Source organism: Elgaria multicarinata, chromosome 1 (genome assembly GCF_023053635.1).
Source record: "Elgaria multicarinata webbii isolate HBS135686 ecotype San Diego chromosome 1, rElgMul1.1.pri, whole genome shotgun sequence".
Lineage (NCBI taxonomy): Eukaryota > Metazoa > Chordata > Lepidosauria > Squamata > Anguidae > Elgaria > Elgaria multicarinata.
Window position 1 is genome coordinate 215180411 of NC_086171.1, and position 24331 is coordinate 215204741.

The 24331-nt window shown below is 48.4% G+C and overlaps 1 protein-coding gene across 2 annotated transcripts; it reads right to left on the reverse strand.

The window, feature by feature from the left end:
- Positions 1-203: 203 nt before the first annotated feature.
- NSFL1C (NSFL1 cofactor) lies at positions 204-24200 on the reverse strand. 2 transcript variants are annotated; one of them, XM_063147418.1, is made up of 9 exons: positions 24057-24200; positions 17450-17547; positions 13225-13299; positions 8971-9136; positions 6680-6772; positions 5455-5564; positions 4625-4762; positions 2894-3058; positions 204-2112 (listed from the first exon to the last, which is right to left on the reverse strand). In XM_063147418.1, the coding sequence occupies exons 1-9, from the start codon at positions 24156-24158 to the stop codon at positions 1950-1952; spliced, it is 1110 nt and encodes a 369-aa protein (XP_063003488.1). In that variant the 5' UTR covers positions 24159-24200; the 3' UTR covers positions 204-1949. The 2 variants fall into 2 exon arrangements, with proteins under 2 accessions (XP_063003488.1, XP_063003487.1); XM_063147417.1 differs by having other exon boundaries at positions 8935-9136.
- Positions 24201-24331: the final 131 nt, after the last annotated feature.

Consider the following 24331-nt stretch of genomic DNA (forward strand, 5'->3'; position numbering starts at 1 on the left):
CATGCGAGGGGCGGGCGCACCAGCAGCTGCAATTCCTGTTAGCCCACACCTCCCACCGGAGGAAGAACGTGCGCGCATTTCTCTCCGGTGAAATTAACGGGCAAGTCCGCACAATGTGCAGGAGCACAAAACCCAGGGCCCGCAGCCTGTCCGCAAGAAGCGTTGCACTTACTGCAACTCAGGGGGCAATTAATTTTTTTAAAAAAGGCCCTGCTTATTATACAAGTTCCCTGCAAATAGAAAACCCATCAGGGTTGAAGGTTCCAGCACAACCTGTTCCTTGCTTTCCTGCTTGAAGGATTTTGAGTCCCCTCCCGCTGCCCACGCGATCCCACAAGCGTCGTGCGATCCCACCTCACTCTGCCACATGCGTAAGCTTAGGCCTCAGGGGACGAGATGTTCACCACTCAAGGGATGCGAGCAGAGTCTGCCCCCCTGCCCCGACGCCCTCACATCACATCTAAATTGGAGAGTGTTGCGCGTTGCATTAGAAACGGGCAAACGGTGTGGGTCCTGGGTCCCATGTGGATTTTTAATGCTCACACATTTGTCACAATAATTTACAGGGTTCGCTGCCAACATTCGGTGCAGATTTGTTGAGCCGTGAAAAGAAAAAGAAAAAAAAGCCCATTTATGAACTTTCGGGTGGAATAATCAAGAACTAACGGCAGGCAGCTACGCCAGGCTCAGATACCTGCTCTTGAAGCACGCGCCCTTCTTTGTGTAAAGCACTCCTGCTCCTGCTGAGTGGTGCTGCAAGCTACAGAAAATGAGCAGAGTTGAGGAAAGGCCCACGTCAAGACGGTCTACGCCACACCCACTCCACAAAGAGGCGTTTTCACCCATACACACAAGCTTGCCTCGGGCATTCTGTGCAGCAAGGAAGAGGCCGACTAAGGCCTGCTTCATATTATCTGAGGTAAACGAAGTGGCCGTGTGAGAACAACAGTGGCTGGCAGCTGAGGAATTCTTTGCAAAACACAAAAACGAAAAGAAAAAGAAAAAAAAAAAGGGGGGGGGAAACAGGCACCTGGACCCAAAACGCAGAACAGTGATGGACTCTGGTTGTACTCATTTTCAGACAGCATGGAGAAAGTTCAGTCACGCGCTCCAAGACAAACCCTGCTCCACCTCCCGCCCACAGGTATCAAGACCCGGCCGTTGCAACGCCCCGCGCCTTCACCACCAGACTTCCCCCTTTCCTTTTAAAGCCAAGCCACTTGCGATAAGGGGCAACGGCCGCCCCACCCTTTGCACCGGAAAACCCTTCCTAGGCTACGTCAGCAGCAAGGGACTGCCGGGGACCCTCCCTCCCTATGCGGACAGGCTCACGCTACACCACAGCCTGCAGGGAAGGATCGAAGATGGCAAGGAAGGGTGACAGGTGACGGCACAGGGGGCAGATTGGGGCCCCCAGCTTCCTTCCTTCATTCCTTCCCTCCCCCCACCCCATAGAAGTGCCCTATAGGACTTGGTTGGCAACAGAGAAGAGAGGCCCCCAGTTCAGGGGTTCACTTTATTGAATACACTGAAGGAAGAATGTTTTGGCTGCCCCTGGAGCAGGCATGAGGGGAGGGCGTCATGCACCCCTTTTTAACCTCTCCTCTCCCCTGCAGGGCAGCACGGCAATCTGCTCCATAAGTTATCCAGTGGGAGGGAGGGGGGAGGGGGGGTGGCAGGCACAACAGGCAGCAGAGATGCTGTTCCTTTCAGAAAGTTTGTGTTTGGTTTAATTTTAATTTTTTTTTTTTTTTGAAGTCCATGGATCAGCACACACACACGCACACACACACACAAATGTGGGGAACGCAACTAAAGAGTCCAACCCAAGAGCTTGGAACCCGGCGCTATTGACACGGCTGGGGCACCGCACTGCGCGGCGGGCCACACGCGGGGGCTATACGACGTGGGCGTACAGCCAGCCGGCCGGCCGGCCGGAAGGCCCCCCCTTATATGAACCGCTGGACAATGACGGCGTTGAGTAGGTTAGCTTCCTTCAGGGTCTGGTCCTCATCCGAAAGCTCCTTGTTTGGGAAGGTGGTCATGAGGACGAAGCCGGTGGCGGCCATAGCCGGCCTGGCGTCCACGATGAAGAGCCGGATGTCACGGATCCTGGACGGAGGGAAGAAGAAGAAGGAGACCACAGATTCGACCTGTTCTGATCCCCGGGGGGGGGGGGGGCGGGCAGGGGGCCTCTTTCGGCCTGACACCCATGTTGGAGACGCCCTCAGGGGAAGCGTCCCAGTGGTGGGTGGAGCCCAAAGTACCCAAAACGCCAGGATAGTGTAATCTAAAGCGCTGGCTACCAGTATCTCAGCCTCAGGGGAGGCATTTCAACCTTTTAGATTACAGTGGTTCTCAACCTTCCTAATGCCGCGACCCTTTAACACAGTTTCTCATGTTGTGGTGACCCCCAACCATGAAATTATTTTCGTTGCTACTTCATAACTGTAATTTTGCTACTGTTATGTAGCAAAATTATGTCGCTCGGTTCCTAAGACCGTCGGAAACATGTGTTTTCCGATGATCTTAGGCGACCCCTGTGAAAGGGTCATTCGGCCCCCAAAGGGGTCGCGACCCACAGGTTGAGAACCGTTGTTTTAGGATGAGGGGGGCCCTGCACATAACTCTAGAAACCACCAAATAATTGGTGGATGGAGGGAAAGGGCGGGGCCAGGAAAAGAGGGGAGGGCCTTCTTAGGAATGGGGGGGGGCATATTTGGCCCACGTATTGCGGCTGCCCACCCCTGCCCGACAGAACAGCACCACCGTCGCCTCCTGCGCGTGCCCCCGCCGGCAAAGCTTCTACGCGCCAGCCCCGAAGGCGCACCCTGGCTGGTCTGTTCCATCTGCCACCCACACTGCCCTTTGCCCTCCTGGTGCCCCCCGGTACCTGTGACTGTGGTTGAACTTCTGGACAAGCCTCCCGCCGTCGGCAAGCCGGATCTGGATGTTGGTGGTGGCCTCCGACTCATCGATGGTGACGGAGGAGCTGGCTTTGGCTTCGTTTTCGGCCTGCTGCGATGCAGAGCTTGTGCCCATGACCTGGGGGGCAGTGCTGAGGGGAGGAAGGCAGGGAGACGTTTGCACTGGGAGAACGTGGCGCAGGTTTGGGCAGGACCGATCTCCAACGCCAGGACAAACGTCTCGCAGGGTGGAATCATAGAACAGCAGAGTTGGAAGGGGCCTACAAGGCCATCTAGTCCAACCCCCTGCTCAAGGCAGGACTCTACCCTAAAGCATCCCTGACAGAGGGTTGTCCAGCTGCCTCTTGAAGGCCTCTAGTGTGGGAGAGGCCACAACCTCCCCAGGCAACTGATTCCATTGTCGTACTGCTCTAACAGTCAGGAAGTTTTTCCTGATGTCCAGCTGGAATCTGGCTTCCTTTAACTTGAGCCTGTTATTCCGTGTCCTGCACTCTGGGAGGATCGAGAAGAGATCGATGGTGGAGAGGGTGCCCGGATTTGAACACAGGTTCAAATAGTGGCTCATTTGTGAGGCTCACCATCACTTGGCCTCGTTCTGCTTTGAAGAATATATCTTCCGCTCTGAGGATGTCAGAGATTACATAGGTTAAAAGCAGTGACACGCCCTGCCCTGGCGGACTGGGCTACTGCCACGTCAACAGGACGTTCCCAAAACGGAGGCGGAAAAATTAGCCGTGGCAGGATGAAAATCCATTACGGCTCACCGCGAGGTAAGTGCCCAAAGCTGCTTCACTTGGAAGTCAGCCCACTGACTTCAATAGGCTTACTCCCATGTTAAGTTTGGATCGCATCACGGCCTCCACTGGCACGCTGCCTTGAGAGCGAGCGGAACAGAATTCCAAGTCAGGAAACGGAAGAGCGGAATTCGCCACCCGATTCTGCACGTCAACTTGCTCACGGCAAGATGTCGATTCATGCAACCAATTTTCAGGACTAAAGGCAGCGAGCCTGGCTAACGGGGGGGCAGGCGCCAGGATCTCCCGAAAAGGGATTTTATTATCAAAGCAAGGACAGCAAAAACAGAGCAGGAGGAAGGAAGCCATGCTGGATGGATAAAAACAGCGGAGAAGCCCTGCGGGATCAGACCCAAAGTATCTAGTCCAGCATCCAGCTTCCAACAGGGGCCAATCAGATTCCTTTGGAAAGCTGACAAGTAGGGTATGAAGACAACCGTCCTCCTCTGCTGTCACGCCCCAGCATCCTGCCTCTGAGCAGGGCTGTTCCATGCAGCCTCCATTCTTCTCCAAAAATATATTTAATCCCCTTTTAAACCCATCTACGCCAGCAGGCATCACCACATTTTGCGGCAGCAAAGTCCACGCGTCCGTTAGGACTTTCTTTTGACTGCTCTCAACTTCCTGACAATCCATTTCCTCGGATGACCAAGTGGTACTGTGTGAGAGCGAGAAAAAACATCTGAGCGTCTCTCTTTCTCCATCGTGCAAGAAGTTGTATAGAATATTTTTTTTTAAAAAAAATGTACCTAGAGGACGCTGTGCCTTGACTTTTACCGGTGTCCTCCAGAACCTTTAAATAGATGCTTCCCTCCATAACAGGGAGGACTAGAAGCAGGCATACGTTTTCAAAAGCAGATACATACAGAACAGGGAGATGCTTTATCCATGCCGGCGACTCACCTGCCCAGCTTCTGCCCTTCTCCAGTGAAAGCCCTGAAGGCCCCTCTGGGTTTCACAAAATCCTCATCACGATGGTCCTCCAGGTCCAAGTTCACCTGCCCGCCGCGAGCCAACCGCCGAAGCTCCGCGGGAACCTCTCTGGCAAAAGAAAGTGAAGGCAGGAGGCTTAAGGAAGAGGCCTGGCCAAGCCTCCTTGGGCATGACTAGACGGCGCCTTATCCCAGGGATCGCAGCGAGATCATCCCTGTGCATCCACATGACGGGGGCAGGGAGGGATGATCCCTCCACTTCCCTGGGATAACCGGCACCACTTGTATCCCGATTTTCCCCGCGGTCTCAGGATTGTCCCAAGACCGCAGGAAGTGTGGGCCCCTGTCCCGATTTCGTCCTGGCTTCTCGCGAATAAACACGAGGAGCCGGGAATCGGGCATGGGGCACGGAGCTCTTCAGGTGCTCCATGCCCATCGGGGGTGGGGAGGGGAGCACGGGAGGGCTTTTAAAAAAAATTACCTTTAATTTTCACTGGAGCGCTCGTGCACTCCAGCTCTTCTTGTTTTTTAAAAAAAATGGCCGCCGCAACAGGCGCTATGCCCAGAATGTAGAACAGCCCATGTGGACTGAGGGCAGTGAGCAGAACACCATGAGATCCTCCCCACTCCTTCCCGGAATACCGGGAGGTCTAGACATGCCCCTTGCTGTACAACGGAAGGGAGCGGGGCCTCTTCTGCCCCTCGCCTCAGCAAGGGCATGCAGAATCCCAGAAAGCAAATGGCCCCGCCTGAGATGTCTGCGACCAGACGCTGCCCCGCGGCCCAGTTGAGCACGATTACCCTCTGCGGATGGATTCCAGGAACTGGGAATTGGACGGGTCTTGATAGCTCCTCAGCTCGCCACCGTCAAGGCTGAAGCCACTCTTCCACAGCTTCAGGACAACATGCACCTGCAGAAAGCAGAATGGTCTCTGTAGTCCACAGAACCTCTCTGCCAGGAAGGCAGGACTACACATCAGGGCCAATTCCCACCAAGGAGAGAGGCCGGGACCTGGGGCTGCAAAACCGCAGCCCTGGTCTTATCCCAGACGCTCTTGCAAACACCTGTGTTAAGGACCATCCTTTTTTTGGGGGGGGGGCGGTAATCTTCTCTAGCATTTGCTTTGGCCACAGCCTGTGAGGACCTGGTTAAATCTCATGGTTCGGATTGTGCACTGGACCGCCATACATTTTAATTTGTAAACCATTTCACTTACTGTGAACCCCATACGGACACCTTCGCAACGGCACTGATCACAGAGGAGGGCCAGGATCTCTTCTCGATCCTCCCAGAGTGCAGGACACGGAATAACGGGCTCAAGTTACAGGAAGCCAGATTCCGGCCAGACATCAGGAAAAGTTCCTGACTGTTAGAGCAGTATGACAATGGAACCAGTGACCTAGGGAGGTTGTGGGCTCTCCCACACTAGAGGCCTTCAAGAGGCAGCTGGACAACCCTCTGTCAGGGATGCTTTAGGGTGGATTCCTGCATTGAGCAGGGGGTTGGACTCGATGGCCTTGTAGGCCCCTTCCAACTGCTATTCTATGATTCTAACTTGCTGCTGTTCTCCAATATCTCTGGCAGAGAGGGGCTTCCCCCAGGGCTACTGCCATCTTGGCCCTGTGGGGAAGAAGAAGGACCGAGGGGACAGGAGCAGGCCGAGGACACATTGGGGTCTGCTCCAGTTGGACTCCCCTCCTTCAGGAGCAGGACAATCCCATCAGCCCTTTTCCCAGTCCACTTAATTTCTCTCTCTCTTTACCTCTTCCGTCCTGAACTCCTTTTCCTTGTGTGTCATGTCTTTATTAGACTGTAACCCTGAGGGCAGGGACTGTCTTTTTTGCTAAGTGTAAGCTGCTCCGAGAGCCTTTTTGGGCTGAGGAGCGGGGTATAAATATGATAAATAAATAAATAAATAAATAAATAAATAATAAATACTGCACACGATCTTACCCAGTAAGTACCAGATAGAAAAACCCAGGAACTGAACCTGGGCCACACAGGTTCCACCCTAGGGATACTCACATCCTGGGCAGCGTTCTGTCTCATCTCTCCGGCAACATAAGCAGATTCCTCCTCGGGAGCAGCTCCCAGGCGGTACCCTCCGCCCGCAAAGGGCTGAAAGAGAAAAAGGAACCAAGAACCTTGGAAGGAGCTGGAAAAAGCCACAGGAGTTACGTCTGATCCCAATGCCTGACCAGTGACCCTGGCCAGCATTTTTCTCAAAACATTCTATGGAAGGACAGACAACTGCTCAATTGTAAAGAATGATTACAAACAAGGATCTTCTCTTCCTGACAGTATTTAAGTTAAGACAAATCTTCCTTTAATTAAATCCATTGCAATGTATCATAGTCACAACAGGGCAAGGAAAAAAAGTTTAAATCCATAATACCCTATTTCTTCAATTCTAAGACGCCCTTTTCCCCCCATATAAACATCTCTAAAAATGGGGTGCGTCTTAGAATCGCGGGTGTGCCTTAGGTTTTTTTTTCTGTTGGTGGTACTGAAATTAGTGTGCGTCTTACAATCGATGGCATCTTACAATCGAAGAAATATGGTAATAATAATAATAATAATAATAATAATAAAAAAAAAAAAAAATTCTTACCCACCTCTCCATTTTGATTGGGGATTTTAACATCCCTGCTTAAAGGATGGCTTGTTTTTGGCATCCCAATTTTGGGAGCTGGGGGTTGTCTGAACACCATGCACAGGGACCGGGTGTGGTGTTACACCCCACAAGTCAGTTCCCAAATGTATGTCTGCAATTTGTAAGTCTGTGGTTTTTAGAATGTTGGCCTGAGTGGGCGGAGTTAGAATATCTTGGGAGCGGGGAGGAGTGATATATAAGGGAATGACTGGGGGGATTGAGGGGGACTTTTTTGGGTACTCTTAGGGCTCTCTGTGTGTTAGCTCTTGGTGTTTAGAGTACTTGGGTCTGGAGAGTTTGAGGTTCAGGGTAGAGAGTGGTGTCTTTGGAGTGTGGTGTGCACATAGTTCATGTATATTAAACAATACTGATAATAAAGAAAGCTCAAGAGTGATTGTGTGAGAAAAAGGAAAGTGTGTATGTGAATGAGTGAAAGGACTGAATGAAAGGTTTCAAAAAGGTTTTTAAATGTTTTATTTGAAACAAAGCTTTTGAACTTTTGAAAATAAATTTTGATTGTTTTGTTTTTAACTACCACAAAAATCCCACCTGTCTGTTTGGCATTTATCATCTGACGTTTACACATTTAGCACCCACTCTGACAATCATTCACCTCAGCACATATAACTCGCAGTGTTTTATTTTATATATTGAAATCCATTCTCCATTTTAAACCCCTTTCTCCACATAGTTTGGAGGAAGGTGGGCTTTATCCCTTGCCTCAGGCGTATCAAGCGGTGGTGCTTGGCTTGAGCAGGGAGTAGCCTCGGCCGGGTCTGGTGTTCAGAGCCTGTGTCGCCCCATAAGAAGTGGTGGCAGACGTGAGGTCTGGTGTTCAGAGCCTGTGTCGTGGCACCGGGTTACAGGAGATTCAATATAAGAGGGTCCCCACAGCTGCTTTCAGCTAAATTAACCTTTCTCTAGCTCTCTTACCTCATTCACATCCTTAAGAGTACACACTGGCAGCATGTATTTCGCCATCTGCCTTAAGCTTCTAGTCCTAAGTTTTCACCGCTCTCCTTACACTCCTCCTCCTTATGCCCAACTTCTTTAACTGCTGACTCCAACTCCCTGCCTCTTCCTCCCATTCCTGTTTCCAGGCCTTCAGGCATGCTACTTCCGAGAAGCATTTTGCCTTTTCCTTCTGGTCCATCCCTTAAGTTTCACTTCTTTTGTCAACCATGGGCTTGTTTTATGGCAGGTGTGGGCAACCTGCAGGCTGGACAGCCCCCCAAGTGTGCCCCCCACCCCAAAATTCAGGGGGACCCCCCCCAAAAGAACCTTATTTTGTAGAAAAACGGCACCTTGAGCTCCGACGGAGTGCCGAAAGAGCCCAAAGTAGCCACCTCGAGCGCCATTTTTTCTTGGCAGAAAGACAGGATACAAATCAGAGCAATAAATAAATAATACATTTTAGCTGCTACGGAGTCTCAAAGGGGTCAAAATTATCTTCTGGCATTCTATAGCAGCACCGGAAGCCTTTGTGTGCGTGTGTGTTTATTTCCCTTGCAGTTTTGGTGCCCAGAAGGGGAGCAAAAACGGCGCCCAGACCACCCAAAGCTGCCCACCCCTGCTTAACACACCACTCCATCGCCCCCTGATTCTGCATACTTTCCTTCATAAATACCTTGCCAGATCCAAAGAGGGCCCCCGCCGTACTCACTTTCGGCCTGCTGCCTTCTCCGGGGCTTTTCGCGGCTTTATCTACAGCCACCGCCCCATGCTCCTTGGCCCCCCGGAACAAATCCTCCACTAGCTCGTTGGGACTCTTCTTCCTCGGAGGACCAACGATCTGCTGTCCGCTTCGCTCTGAGCCCCCAGCGTAAAATCTGAACCAGAGACAACGGACTCTTGTAATGACACCTCCCCGAGGTATGTCTGCACATCAGAGTTTAACAAACACAGCACGACTCTCTGCATGAGCAAGGATAACTCCCATGACAGCAGTGAAAAGGTTTTCAGAAAAACAAACACCTGCTTTCGCTTATTTCAGCTTTTGTCTTGCAGCCACAACAAGCCTTGTACACGGACACACACACAAATAAATACTGGGCCAAGAAACAGGTTGTATAAAATAAGTGAACACAGACACATTTGCAAGCTGACCGTCTTCCCTTATACCCAGTTGACTCCTGAGATCTGTTGAGGAGGCCTTATTGGTCATTCAGCAGGCCTTCTCAGTGGTGGCACCCACCCTTCCGAATATTCTCTAGTGAGTGGTTTGCGAGGCAGAAATGACAGCAACGTTTAAACACCTCTTGAAAACACCTATTCACATAGTCTTTCCCTTACCTGTGAGGGGCTGTCACCACCCAATTTATCATTATGTTGTTGTAATGTTTTGAAATGTTCTTAATGTTTTAAATTATCCTTTTTATCTTGGTTTTAATATTATGTTCTTTCAATGAGAACCACTTAGGGATTTTCATATATTAAACAGTATAAAAGAATTATACTGGTGCGGGTATTGACATTTAAAGAGTTCTTTCTGTCTAAACATGCATAGGGCTGCATTATAAATTACTTCTAACCTTCTGATCTGGCCGACGAGACATTGGCTGCCAGTCCAGGTCTGGGCCTGATTCAAAGTGCTGGTATTGACATTTAAAGCCCTAAACGGTTTGAGGCCAGGTTATCTGAAGGAATGCCTCCTCCCATATGTACCTGCCCGGACCTTAAGATCATCCTCAGGGGCCCTTCTCCGTGAGACCCTGCCAAAGGAAGTGAGGCAGGTGGCTACTAGGAGGAGGGCTTTCTCTGCTGTGGCACCACGGCTGTGGAATGAGCTCCCCAGAGAGGTCCGCCTGGCGCCTACACTGTACTCTTTTCGTCGCCAGCTGAAGACCTTTTTATTCCCTCAGTATTTTAACACTTAATTTTAACTTAAATTTAAATTTTACGGTTCTAACTCTGTATTTTAATCTTATATCAATTTTTGCTGCATGGTTTTATCCTGGTTGTGCTTTTTATACCGTATTTTGTATTTGTGTTTTTAACCTGTTGGTTGTTTTATTATGGTTTTAATTTTTGTGAACCGCCCAGAGAGCTTCGGCTATTGGGCGGTATAAAAATGTAATAAATAAATAAATATTATTTATGAAGGGTTTACTCCACAGACGGCCAGCTTGAAGCACCGGTGCCAGAGGCGGCGTAGGCAGCGGTGTCTGTGTCTAGCAGGAAGACCCGGCAATTCGGCCTTTGTGTTCCAGCCTGGCTCAGTTGACCAGATTCAAGGCTTTAGCCATGCTGTAATTCACACAACAGCACTCTCACTTTGGAATTGGACTCCCGGCACCTGTCGAGGAAATGTGTGAATGGGCTGTTTTGTCTGTGCCCACCCTGTTTTGATGTAAGCCCTTTCGATTAGAAATTAAGTTCTATAGCAATTTGACCCAAAACTGTAGCTGAAAATATACTGAGCAACACTTGCTCAACCAACAAGAAGTGTTGACATATTAGTCAGAGTGTGAACCTCCCAGCGAGGACAGGAAGAGTAGTAACCACAAAGGAACAGATGTCCCAGGATTGCAATACCCATCTATGTATTGTTTTTCTAGTCTTAGAATTATCTGCACATGCATAAATGCCTTGTTTATCATTGGTTACTGTATTGAAAAACTGTATTATGATAGGTTTATTATATGAGGAAGTTCTGTTGTTGCTTCTGAGGATGTTACCCTATAAGTATCTTAGCTTTGCCTGCAACTAGTGGGCAGTCCTTCAGATCCTCTAGGGTTTGCCACCTTGCAGCACTGCAGGCTGCTCATAATAAAACTTTTCCAAGATGAGAGAAATTGTGTCTTGAGAGTCTTTGACCGCCACTCAGCGAACCAAGGGAACTCGCCCTTTCGGGTTCCTCCACAATTTTGGCGATGAGGATGGGATGAGTGGTACACCGGAGACCCCCTGCTTCATGGAGATGTGACACAGGAAATCTTCCAACGTGCACACAAATGGAGCAGGTGAGTAGGTACCCTTGCGAAAAACGGCAGCCACTACTGTTTCACCCAAAGCCCTTAGATTTACCAAAAGTTACCTCTCGATTAAACCATTAATTGATCAAGTTGGGAAGGCTATGCTGCACAGAAAGGCAGACGTGGCAGGAGAGAACAACATCGCTTTGGTATCAGACAACATAGGGGTTTTATTCATGTTTATTCTGAGTAAATACCAGTTTGCATTAATGCTCCTTTCGGAGCTGGTGAAATAGGCATGACGCTACGCTGTAAATCAAGAAGCCCTCGGTTCAAATTATGGCTCTGTCATGAACTCACCTGTTCGTGTCCATCAGCAAGCCCTCTTTGGCTTCATTCCGCTACCCCCACCCACCTGCAACATGGGAATAATTTCGACCTATCTTACAAGGCTGTTGTAAGGATAGCAAGACAATGTATGTCAACAGCTTTGGACGCTCCAAAGAGTTATATAAATGCTTCTTGTTAATTTGTACTTCAACAAGACTACCCTGAAAATTATGAACTGGCTTAATGCACAATAGGCATTACATTTAATTGCCTGAGAATCTCAGCTCTTTCTTTCTTTCTTTCTTTTTAAAGAGGGCAAAATATGGTGAAATCTCTGCAGCCGGGGGAGGTGCTTGTTCCTCCTCCTGACTAAGAAAACCAGAATAAGGGATGCAAGTAGTAAACAGGGCAGAGCAAATTACTCACGATTTAAAAACAACAACACGTAAAATTCGTGCAATTCAAGACAAGTTACAGAACTGAGCTTTTCTTGGTACGTAATTCCTATTTAACTATTTATTTATTTATTTATTTAGAATATTTATATAACGCTCTGCATTGAAAAATTTCGGAGCGGTATACAAGGTAAAATGAAAATAAAAACAGAATAAAACAGTTAAAACAAAATTTAAAAAGAAAGCAAAAACAGAAATCCAAGGCTGCATGTTAAAGAAAGGCTTCTTGGAATAAAGATGTTTTCAGGAGGCGCCGAAAGGAGTACAAGGTTGGTGCCTGCCTGACCTCCAGAGGCAGGGAATTCCACAGGAGGGGGGCCACCACGCTGAAGGCTCTCCCCCTGGTGGACTCCAATCGGAGGATGGATCTATGTGGAACCACCAGGAGCAGGCCCTCGGATGACCTAAGTGACCGGGCAGGTCGGTAGGGGAGAAGGCGCTCTCTCAGGTATCCTGGTCCCAACTATCATGACAGCAGCTCTATGAAGACAGTGCCAGTTTATCTGGCATATTGCCAAAGTTTTTCTGGAGTTTACACGACATTTTTCGATTCAGAGGGACAGCTAACTGGTCTGAATTGCAAAAAATCAACTTTCTGCTGCCTTCTCGTAACAGAGTGACCCTACTAGCAGTGGCAAATTTTTATCTTCTCAACCTCCAAAGTTTAAGCCAATTTTCTACTTTCTCAGCAGCCTGACAAAGTTACATCTGCCATCCCGAAATCTGGTACCTTCCAGATGAGTTGACTAAAACTCCCATCATTCCTAGGGAGCATAGAATGGGAGCTGCAGTCTATCACATCTGGAGGGCACCAGGTTGTGGAAGACTGAGTTGGATCTTTTATTGTTTTGTTGCAATTGTTATTTGTGTTTTCTGCTGTGACTTATGGTTGTAACGACTGACTGACTATTAGCACAGAGGAAAGAGTCGGAGCAATAATGCAAGCGCCCGCTCAGCCTAAGAAGAGTGCCTCACTTACTGTGCAAGGTCTGGAATGAACGTGCTTCAAACAACAGCAGGGAAGGTCGAGCCCTCACAGAGCACATTTGCAACAGCTGCCCCAACCCAAACTGAGCCACCCACCCACCCACCGCAGGCAGGCCTATAGCAACCTCAGCATGAAATCATTTTCAGAGACATTCTAACAAACACAGGCCTTTCTGCTCCTCCCCTCCCCATAAGTGAGGGGGAAAGTCAGGCGTTCACCCACTGACAAACCTTTGTCCTTCTTCCTCTTCCTCCTCCTCTTCCTGAGCGTGGACGAGGTCGCGGAATGACGTCACCCTGTGGTCACTGGGGACAAAGGAAAACACCCCATGAGCGCCACTCTCTCCTAATGTGCGGTTTCTCCTTTCCACAGCCAAACATCCCTCCTGTGCCACGACACAGGCTCTTTACAACAGGCCTGTCCGCGGACACTCCCTGCTCAAGCTAAGCGCCACCACTTTATGAGCCTGAGGTGAAGGACAAACACCACCTTTCTACAAACTATGTGGAGAAAGGGGTTAAACAGGAATAATTTCAGGGATAAAAGAATGTGCTGTGAATTATATGTGCTGAGGGTGAATTAATGTCAGAACGGGTGTTATATGTATATAACTGCAGATGGTAAATGCCAAGGAGACATGTGGGATTTTTGTGGTAGTAAAACAAACTGAATAAAAATGTATTTCAATGTTCACAAACTTTGTTTCATAATAAAACTTTTCAGACCCTTGTTAAAACCTCTCATCCAATCCTTTCTCTCTTCTCATACACGCCTTCCTTTTTCTCAGAGTTTCACTCTTGAACTTTCTTTATTATCAGGATTGGTTAATATATACCAAATGACTGTTTGCACACTACACTCAAAAGACAAGCCTCTTTATCCTGATTCTCTAATTCAGCCTTCCTCAACCTGGGGCGCTCCAGATGTGTTGGACTGCATCTCCCAGAATGCCCCAGCCAGGCTGGGGCATTCTGGGAGATGCAGTCCAACACATCTGGAGCGCCCCAAGTTGAGGAAGGCTGCTCTAATTCTTCCTTGAACCAAAGTACTTTAAATCCCCCCTCCTCCCCCCTCCTAAAATATTCAATCTCCCCCCACTCAAGTCAACATTCTAAACACAATAGACTTACAAATCCCTAGACATACATTAGGGAACTGACTTGTGGGGTATAATGCCACACCTCCCAGTGTCCTAAAGGTCTGATCCTGCAATCTGCTGGGTAATAGAAACAACACTGAACAAAAAGGACAGGGCCAACGCAGTACAGAATTTTGCCACGGCACCAGTACAGCACAACAGCCGGAATGTTGCAAGGAGGCCGCCATCTCGGGCAGCGCAGCTGCACCTTGCAAAAAATGGTCAAGACTCAAAACGGGAGCACAGAAAGGGGTTTGCTAAGGGAAGGATGGGGACCTGGCAACTCTGAAGCCAATCCGATCCATGGAGCACCCACAGCCCTCTTTTTGCTTTGTGCTAATGCAACTGCAGCAACATGACTTAGCAGTAACTCAAACTGAAGAACAAGAAGACCACCAGCCAGGCACCATCCAAAGGTGCATGTGTACAGCGGGCTCCTGCATTACAACCGTCTACCAAAATGCCTGTCATTATTGTAGCCAATGTATTTGCGTGGAGGGAGGGGCTTGGTCTGGCAAGGACCCCTGGGGGAAGGTCCAGCGCACCTCCGCATGATCTGACATACTCAATGGATTCCTGTCGGGAAAGGCCAGGCCATCACCAGCCAGCAGGCTTTGCCCTTATGCCAAAGGTTCCCAGGGCTAGCGCTTTGTTTATCTAGGGGAGAGCAAAGGGGTTCACGGAAGGACATCACTGGGGTGCAGGCTGAACCAGCTCCCTGAGCTTTGCGAGCACCAGGACTACAGCCATTGAGAATGAAGTCAGCCCTGCTCCTTGACGCATAACCGCAGAATACCTGAACTGGCTTACACAGACAGGCCAGAAGCCACAATTCTGTGTGCTAGAGTTGTCACGAGGGTCCCTTATGCCCTCTAGCACATGGGTGGGCAACTTTCTCCTGGGGGCTGCACTCCTGTCACAGCAGCAACGATGACAAAAACGGAAAAAAAATGGTGGGAAACTGCTAAGGAGACAGAAAAGAGCTAAATTTGGCACTTTTGAATCTCTGTAGTGGTTTGCAATTGAATTTCAGCAGCAAATGCCAGTGGTTTCGAAGTTGCATCACTGAATTTCAACAGTTTGGGGGAAACAGCAGAGGTGGCAGGGGCTACACTCCAGGCCATAGCAGTCCGCCTATAGCCCTCCCCCCGGGCCAGATGTTGCCTACCCCTGCTCTATGAAGTGTGATGAACTCCAACCCTCTTCCCAAGCTGGGAGTTTTGGGAGGGGGCAGGAGATGGTCCCCTCAGTCACACCACGCTTCCACAGGGTATGCCTCCGAAGCTCAGCATGTCAAGCATCAAGCCGGCATTTGTGGTCCCCTATAGCTAGCCAACTATATCTCGAAGGCTCATGGTGGCAACTCATGTATTTGTTAAATATAATCCTTACTTGATTCGTATAGAATAGCAGAGTTGGAAGGGACCTACAAAGCCATCGAGTCCAACCCCCTGCTCAATGCAGCAATCCATCCTAAAGCATCCCTGACAGATGCTTGTCCAGCTGCCTCTTGAAGGCCTCTAGTGCGGGAGAGCCCACAACCTCCCTAGGGAACGGATTCCATTGTCGTACTGCTCTAACAGTCAGGAAGTTTTTCCTGACGTCCAGCCGGAATCTGGCTTCCTTTAACTTGAGCCCGTTATTCCGTGTCCTGCACTCTGGGAGGATCGAGAAAAGATCCTGGCCCTCCTCTGTGGGACAACCTTTTAAGTCTTTGAAGAGTGCTCTCATGTCTCCCCTCCATCTCCTCTTCTCCAGGCTAAACATGCCCAGTTCTTTCAGTCTCTCTTCATAGGGCTTTGTTTCCAGACCCCTGATCATCCTGTTTGCCCTCCTCTGAACACGCTCCAGCTTGTCTGCATCCTTCTTGAATTGTGGAGCCCAGAACTGGACACAATACTCTAGATGAGGCCTAACCAGGGCCGAACAGAGAGGCTATCTGAAGGAACGCCTCCTCCCATATGTACCTGCCCAGACCCTAAGGTCATCCTCAGGGGTCCTTCTCCGCGAGCCCCTGCCAAAGGAAGTGAGGCAGGTGGCTACCAGGAGGAAGGCCTTCTCTGCTGTGGCACCCCGGCTGTGGAATGAGCTCCCTAAGGAGGTTCGCTTGGCACCTAAATTATATGCTTTTAGACACCAGGTGAAGACCTTTTTATTCTCCCAGCATTTTAACAGTCTATAAATAAATTTTAACTTGGTGTCGTAAATTTGTAATTTTGCATTGCTGCTGTTTTTATCCGGTTGAGCTTTTATATTGTATTTTATATTATGGTTTTATACTGTTGTTTTACACTTTGGTTTTAATTTTTGTGAATAGCTCCGGCTATTGGGCGGTACAGAAATGTAATAAATAAATAAATAAATAAATAAACAAACAAACCTTTCATCAAGCCTTTGAAATTAACTACACATACATTATAAGGACGGGCAACTAAGCAAGCTCAGGGTGCCTCTCAGTGACTGCATCTACGCAGTGATTTGAATGCAGGTCATACTTCTATCTTGCAGTTTGGTTCTGTTTTCTGCACCTGGGTCCTGCCTATCGCTTTTTGTGAGTGGCCTCATGACGCCCGGCCCTCAAGGCTTCCTGCTTTTTTCAGTTTCACACACCAAGCTCCCCACATCTGACAGAATCAAGATGTGCACTGAAACAGCAGCTGGCCAGGTCACATGGCAATGGCATAAAAGCACACACTGCAATTGTTCCAAAACAGGCTGATGCTGAGTCATCTGAGGCGAAAGACCAAAGATCCACCGAGCCCAGGACTGTGTACTCTGACTAGCAGTAGCCCTCAAAGGTCTCAGGAAGGGGTCTTTCCCAGGTTCAGTACCCCAGATCCTGATAATGGAAGATGCAGGGGATCGAATGCCAGACCTTCTGCATACAAAGCATGTACTCCCAATAAGCTATGGCACACCCAATACCAGCTGAAAAGCACAAAGCCCTCCATGAAACATACACACACAAGAAGAGTTAAGCTTTATATTGCTGCTTACCACCTTGCTCCAATACAAAAGGCACAGTATTAATGCTTTTAAACCCATCAAGGTCCTTATGACCACCCAGAATGAACACATATTCCCAAATATGACTTAAAAGGCATGCCTAAACCACACCGTTCTGACATCTCATCATTGCCCCACAAGCCCATAATCTGGGGGAGTCGAGTTCTGCAAACGCTAGAGACCTCTGGCAAAGTATTCTCAGTGCCTTCCTAAGGAACAGTCCCCACGCCCCCTTGTGGGAAGGAGGCTCCAGCAGTTACGTACCAGCTTGCAACACAGTCCTGCCCAAAGGCAAGCTAGCTCGATCTCACCTGGCCGCGGTGCCTCTGGTAACAGAGCTGGGGGCTGGCTGCGGGAGCGTGATGATGTCTTCGTCACCTCCATCTTCGTAGAAACTGGCCAAGGCAATCTGAAAAGGAGGGATTCACAGGCACTTTTGAGAGACGGCCTCATTGCTTAGTGCCAACCGGGAGGGCAGGAGCACAGCCGACAATTGCCTCCTGGCAACTCCCGCGCCACGCATCATGCCTGCAGGGGGTGGAAAGTGTCCAGTGCATTCCCTTGGGAAATCCTGGCCTAAATAAAGCTGGGGTGATCTCTAGCTTTGGTAAAACCTGGCCCACCAGAGAAGAACATCTGGAGGCACAAAGGAGGGATGCAGCATTTACTAAAAAGGGCAATGAAAGAACTGGGCATGTTTAGCCTGGAGAAGAAAAGATGGAGGGGAGACATGAGAGCACTCTTCAAATAGTTAAAAGGTTGTCACACAGAGGAGGGCCAGGATCTCTTCTCGATCCTCCCAGAGTGCAGGGCACGGAATAAGGGGCTCAAGTTAAAGGAAGCCGGATTCCAGCCGGACATCAGGAAAAACTTCCTGTTAGAGCAGTACGACAATGGAACCAGTGACCTAGGGAGGTTGTGGGCTCTCCCACACTGGAGGCCTTCAAGAGGCAGCTGGACAAGCATCTGTCAGGGATGCTTTAGGGTGGATTCCTGCATTGAGCAGGGGGTTGGACTCGATGGCCTTGTAGGCCCCTTCCAACTCTGCTATTCTATGATTCTATGATCAATGCTTGTTCCAATACTGGTGTCATAAACCAGCAAAGGAGGAGGAAAGCTCCGGTGCTCAGGACAGAAATAAATTTATTATGCTCAACACGTTTCGGAGGGATGACCTCCTTCTTCAGGAGCTGTTTTATATTCTTTTTGAATTTCCTGGTCTCCAAGGGCAGCAATATTGAGTGCTGTAAATGCTGGTTGGTTGGTTTGTTTGTTTGAGCTTTTGTAACTCATAAACCAGCAGCAATGACTTCTTGGTAAACTTTTGATTCCATGGTGTAGCACTCTGTTCAGGAAGTCAATTTAGATCTCCAGAATGCACACCCACAGCCTACAGCAATCCTCACGCAAATTGCAAAGTGGACCTGCCCACCTCCTGACCTGCCGTCTTTCATGGGCATCGGCATCACCTAATCTTTGTAAAGGCGTTAGGTGCACCACACTGCTGAGACTAAAAGGGCCGCTGCCCACGAATTAAATAAATACAAGATCGGGAGGAAAAGAAAAAAAACTTTGCAATTGCTGGGTGAAGCTAAAAGGAATATAGAAAAGAATTGGAGGAAAAGGAAGTCTATCGAGATAACCTAAACATAAGAACGACGGATAAAATTAAAGCAAGAGGAAAATGCAAGCGAAAAAGCAGTGAGTTTTCAATACTTTCTTAAAGGAGGACGAAGAGTCATCCTGAAAAGTATCTTGAGTGTTCAGGCAAACGAGACAAGAAACACAAAGGAGTGGAGCTTTACTAAGATTAGTTTTTGATAAGCAAAGGGAGGGAGATTAGAGAACAACCAACCAAGGCTGTGTTCCTGTGCATGCTAATCTGGAGGAAACTCCATTGAATTCAATGGGACTTACTTCCAATATGCATATGACTGCTGCTGAGATGGATAAAAGCAAGCAAGGCCACAGAGGCTATTATTATTATTATTATTATCATCCTTTGGCATGTAAGCTCGTCTGCTGCTGAAGAGGTTTGTAATGGCTTTGTGGCTGTGGCTGTTTATTTTTTTTTATTGCTATGTTTTTCTGTCATATTTTAATTAAGATTTTATTTTAAAGTCATTATTGTTAAGTTTAAATATAAACTTTCCATTATTCGTGTCCGTTGTTTAGTGGAGAGGCAGAGTATGAATAATTAAAATAAATTAATAAAAGAGAGAACTAGAACTAGAAAACAGCTCGATATGGGACAATTTTTTGCGCATAGAATCGCAGAGTTGGAAGGGGCCTACAAGGCCATCGAGTCCAACCCCCTGCTCAATGGGGAATGTCACTGCAAAAGCCCTGCTGGCTCTGTTTTCTTCTCTGACTGAGGAAAGGCCGATCAAAGCAGAGAAAGGTAGAAGATTGGGTGAGGTGGTTAGAGTCTGATGTGGGTGTGACTTTTTTTGGAGAAAAACTGCACTATGTAACGAAAGCGCAAAAAAGAGGCAAGCTCTGGTGCTTCAGAAATCATATAAAAGTTGTTTTCTTGGTTTATATCCAAATGTGCTCCGCTCAACGTTTCGGACTGCTTGTCCCTCGTCAGGAGCTATAATAATTTTAAAATGTACCAGTTATAATAGAAACGGGAACAACACTCGAAAATTAAATTACATTCCTTTAGCCAAAACTATATAAGACTCACCTGTTCTTATATTCACATTTGCTGTTTACGAAAATGCAAAAAGGAATTCCAGAATAATACACAGAATATTTCTAGCCATTTTGTCTTGTCAGTACCACAGAGTAGATATTAGTTTGTTATTGGCAATAACCAAGTATTTCTATCCCAAAGTCAGTTTTTTTGTTTGTTTGCACCACCATTGCTTTACACTTTAAAATGGGCAAATACCCTTTCTTGAATCTACCCAAATGATGGAACATATGATTTACAAAGAGCATATCTTTTGCTAAACACATACCATAGCAATTATTTATATTAAGTCTTATATGTGAATATAAAAACAGGTGAGATTTATATAGTTTTGGCTAAAGGAATGTAATTTAATTTTCGAGTGTTGTTCCCGTTTCTATTATAACTTGTACATTTTAAAATTATTATAGCTACTGACGAGGGACAAACAATCCGAAACGCTGAGCGCAGCATGTTTGGATATAAACCAATAAAATAACTTTTATATGACTTCTGAAGCACTAGAATCATAGAATAGCAGAGTTGGAAGGGGCCTACAAGGCCATCAAGTCCAACCCCCTGCTCAAGGCAGGAATCCACCCTAAAGCATCCCTGACAGATGGTTGTCCAGCTGCCTCTTGAAGGCCTCTAGTGTGGGAGAGCCCACAACCTCCCTAGGTCACTGGTTCCACTGTCGTACTGCTCTAACAGTCAGGAAGTTTTTCCTGATGTCCAGCCGGAATCTGGCTTCCTGTAACTTGAGTCCGTTATTCCGTGTCCTGCACTCTGGGAGGATCGAGAAGAGATCCTGGCCCTCCTCTGTGGGACAACCTTTCAAGTATTTGAAGAGTGCTCTCATGTCTCCCCACCATCTTCTCTTCTCCAGGCTAAACATGCCCAGTTCTTTCAGTCTCTCTTCATAGGGCTTTGTTTCCAGACCCCTGATCATCCTGGTTGCCCTCCTCTGAACACGCTCCAGCTTGTCTGCGTCCTTCTTGAGCTTGCCTCTTTTTAGCGCTTTCGTTAGAGTCTGATGTGGCCCTATAGACCATCTACTGGGGCAAAGAGGAACTTAGGGGTAAAAATCCCTCAAGCAGTAGGAATCTAAAACGTAGAATGGGGAGAGAAATGTCAATCAGCCCTTGGGCCAATTTTCCACAATTGTTTGTCAATGGAGAAGTCACCACAAATTGGCATTCCGGTGGGAACTCCTGTGTCAAGAGCCAACCTTGTAAATGCTCCAATACATAAAGAAATTCAGGATTCTCACATCTTGACTCAAACTTTTCAAACGTTTTCCCACCAGGGACCTTGAGTGGAGAAGTGGTTGCACACATCAAAATTATGGCAAAAGCTATCTAAGTACCTAACAGTGCAATCCTAGACATGTATACAGAGAAGGCACCCTGAGTTCAATGGGACTTACTCCCAGATAAGTGTGTATAGGATTGCAGGCCCAATCTAGCTTTGAGTTCAATATGGGGCTATTTCCCAAAAATCTGGGATTTGGAAAAATAGGAAGACCCAGCTTCCGTGCCCATCCATGCCAAACCAATTATGACCCCTGTGGCCGTTTTGCACTTACAATCATATTCAGTCACTCTTGTTTTGGAGCTGCAGCTTCTTTACAAGGAAAACAAGTTTTAGCCATTTCTCAACACAAGCAGAGGGCTACTATTTTAAAGATGTTGTGAGGATCTCAAAAGTCACATGCTAAAGAGAGGTATCAGATATCTCACTTCGGACTATTTATTTTATTTATTTATTTAAAGCATTTTTACAGCGCCGCCTCACCATTTCTGGCATCGAGGCGCTTTACAATAACATATAAAACTAGTACGTAGATTACTTTTTTAGCATTACTAATAGTCTTCACCCTAAAAACAAGTGAGTTAGTGTGGTACAAAGGATCAAGTGACATATTTGGACCAGGTGAGGCTAGGATCAAATCCCTGCTGTGCCATGGAGCTCTCTGTCCAGCCTTTGCAAGTCACTCTCTCTCAGCCTAACCAACTCCACAGGATTGTTCCAAGGATAAAATAGGCTAATCCATTACATTGCCTTGAGTTCCTAGGAAGGTGGCATGCAAATGTGATTATACCTAATGCTTGTATCCCAGGACACAAATTTTAAAGCACACATAAAGTATGGGCACATGCCACATGGCATTCTCAATTGTCTGCAACTCCTTGAGACACATACACTTGTATTTTTACTGTCAGATGTGTAGTAGCTCTAAGGTGTTATAAAGAAAGCAGAGTTCCTTTCGAAGGAATATCTGGAACTGATTGCCGATATGTTGCAAACTATTCCAGCCTTGCTGAAAAAAACAAAAACTCCTTCCAATCCCATGGCTCAGCTCCTATGTACCTTGATGCACTTAGGTGCAGAGGGTGAAAAAAGAAGTTCATGTACTCATCTGCAAGGTTGTACCATACTAGTCATGTTATCAGTATAGTGTATGGAAGATTCAGGGCAGCTCTACAGAGTTTTTCAAAATGCACCAACAGCGCGCAAGCAGCTACCCTGGTGACTCTCTGAGCCTGCGGCACCTAGATAATTGGAGCGGTCTCAATCTCCCTGGAAGCTCAAGTACCATACATAGAAACCAGTTCTTCTTGAAACACAGGCTGTCAAACTGCAACTAGCTGCAATTGGTGCCATACTGGTCTGAGTCTCATCTCAACACCCGATTACTTGATGGTTTATCAGGGAAAGCACCTTAAAGGTTGAAAACCAGGCCCCACTCCACCAGCAAAATCCTAGATGAAGGCCTCTTCATCTAGCACCTTTACTCTCTCAGGGACCCATTGGTGTAATCTGTTTCCTGAAGTCCAGATCCACTATTTGGGATGTATCAGCATTTCATAGAATCATAGAATAGCAGAGTTGAAAGGGGCCTACAAGCCCATCCAGTCCAACCCCCTGCTCAAGGCAGGAATCCCCCCTAAAGCATCCCTGACAGATGGTTGTCCAGCTGCCTCTTGAAGGACTCTAGTGTGGGAAAGCCCACAACCTCCCTAGGTAACTGATTCCATTGTCGTACTGCTCTAACAGTCAGGAAGTTTTTCCTGATGTCCAGCCGGAATCTGGCTTCCTTTAACTTGAGCCCGTTATTCCGTGTCCTGCACTCTGGGAAGATCGAGAAGAGATCCTGGCCCTCCTCTGTGTGACAACCTTTTAAGTATTTGAAGAGTGTTATCATGTCTCCCCTCCATCTTCTCTTCTCCAGGCTAAACATGCCCAGTTCTTTCAGTCTCTCTTCATAGGTCTTTGTTTCCAAACCCCTGATCATCCTGGTTGCCCTCCTCTGAACACGCTCCAGCTTGTCTGCCTCCTTCTTGAATTGTAGAGCCCAGAACTGGACGCAATACTCTAGATGAGGCCTAACCAGGGCCGAATAGAGAGGAACCAGGACCTCACGTGATTTGGAAGCTATAATTGTGGAGCCCAGAACTGGATGCAATACTCTAGATGGAGGGATGAGTTCATTTTTAAAGGAATAGAAATCTACTTGCAACTCCCTGCCGTTATCCCAAAGTTTAGCACCTAAGCAGAGGAAGAAAGGCAGTAGTGACAGATACATCAAGGCCTAAAAAAAAGGCAGCAGAGAGGACCGCTCCCTTCATCCCACAGCAAAACAGGCCCCAAAGCCTTTGAGGGTGTGGGGGGGATATGCAAGAGCTACGCCATCAGGATCAGAGGCAGCCCGTCAATACCAGCATCTCAAGGAAACCTGGATCCCTCCAGTGAGCCAGGAAGGAAAATTTAACACAACGAGATTAAAGGGGAGGGGGGTTTGATGCTCCCCATGGGCTGGGAAGGGGAAACGTGCCCCCCTCCCCAATCCCAAGGCTCACAATGACTTTGGCTAGAGTTTGGATCCTATAAGGCCCAGGGGTGGGGTGGGATGAGAGATAGAAGAAATAAGGAGGGGGGGTCTTGAAGGGGAATGAGGAAGGCGGCCTGGGAGGCGAGGTGTAAAGGGAGGGAGGAGAGGGGCCGTACTCCTGAGTGTGTGGGGAGGGTGGCTCTTTCCTTTTTTCCAGGTGGGGGGCGATGGCAGCCCGAGAGAGGGGGGCAAATGGCGAGGAAAGAGGCGAACGGGGGGGGTCGCCCAGACGGCCCCTTATGAGCCCCCCCCGGGGGGGGGAGAGGAGTCTCAGGCGCCCTTTTTCCCTCCTCAAGGAAGGAGAGGGGCTTTAGAGGAGGGGGCGCCTCCCTCCCCCCGCCGGCGGTACCTGCAGGTCCCCGCCCGCCGACTCCAAGAAGAACCGCGCTCGCTCCTCCTCGGCGCCGGTCACGGCCACGAACTCCCTCAACGCCTCCTCCCGATCCGCCATCTTGCCCGGTGCAACCGCCAAACCGCTCCGGCCGGGCTGCTCCAGCCGCCGCCGCCGCCGCCTGCCTCAAAGCTCAGCTTCCGCCCGCCCGCGGGAGAACTTCCGCTCCTCGCTCCAACCGCGCGCCCGTGGCTCACTCAAAGCGCTCCGGGCGGAAACAAAAGCCCGCGCAG

Bases quoted from the DNA above. Each gene is read 5' to 3' on its own strand.
- NSFL1C (XM_063147417.1), bottom strand. From the start codon at position 24,158: ATGGCGGATCGGGAGGAGGCGTTGAGGGAGTTCGTGGCCGTGACCGGC. The intron at 9,137-13,224 runs GTTTGTCAGTGG...TCTCTGGTTCAG, and splicing joins GAAGAGGAAGAAGGACAAAG to ATTTTACGCTGGGGGCTCAG. The intron at 6,773-8,934 runs GTATTTATGAAG...TTTCTCTTTCAG, and splicing joins CCCTCTTTGGATCTGGCAAG to CCCTTTGCGGGCGGAGGGTA.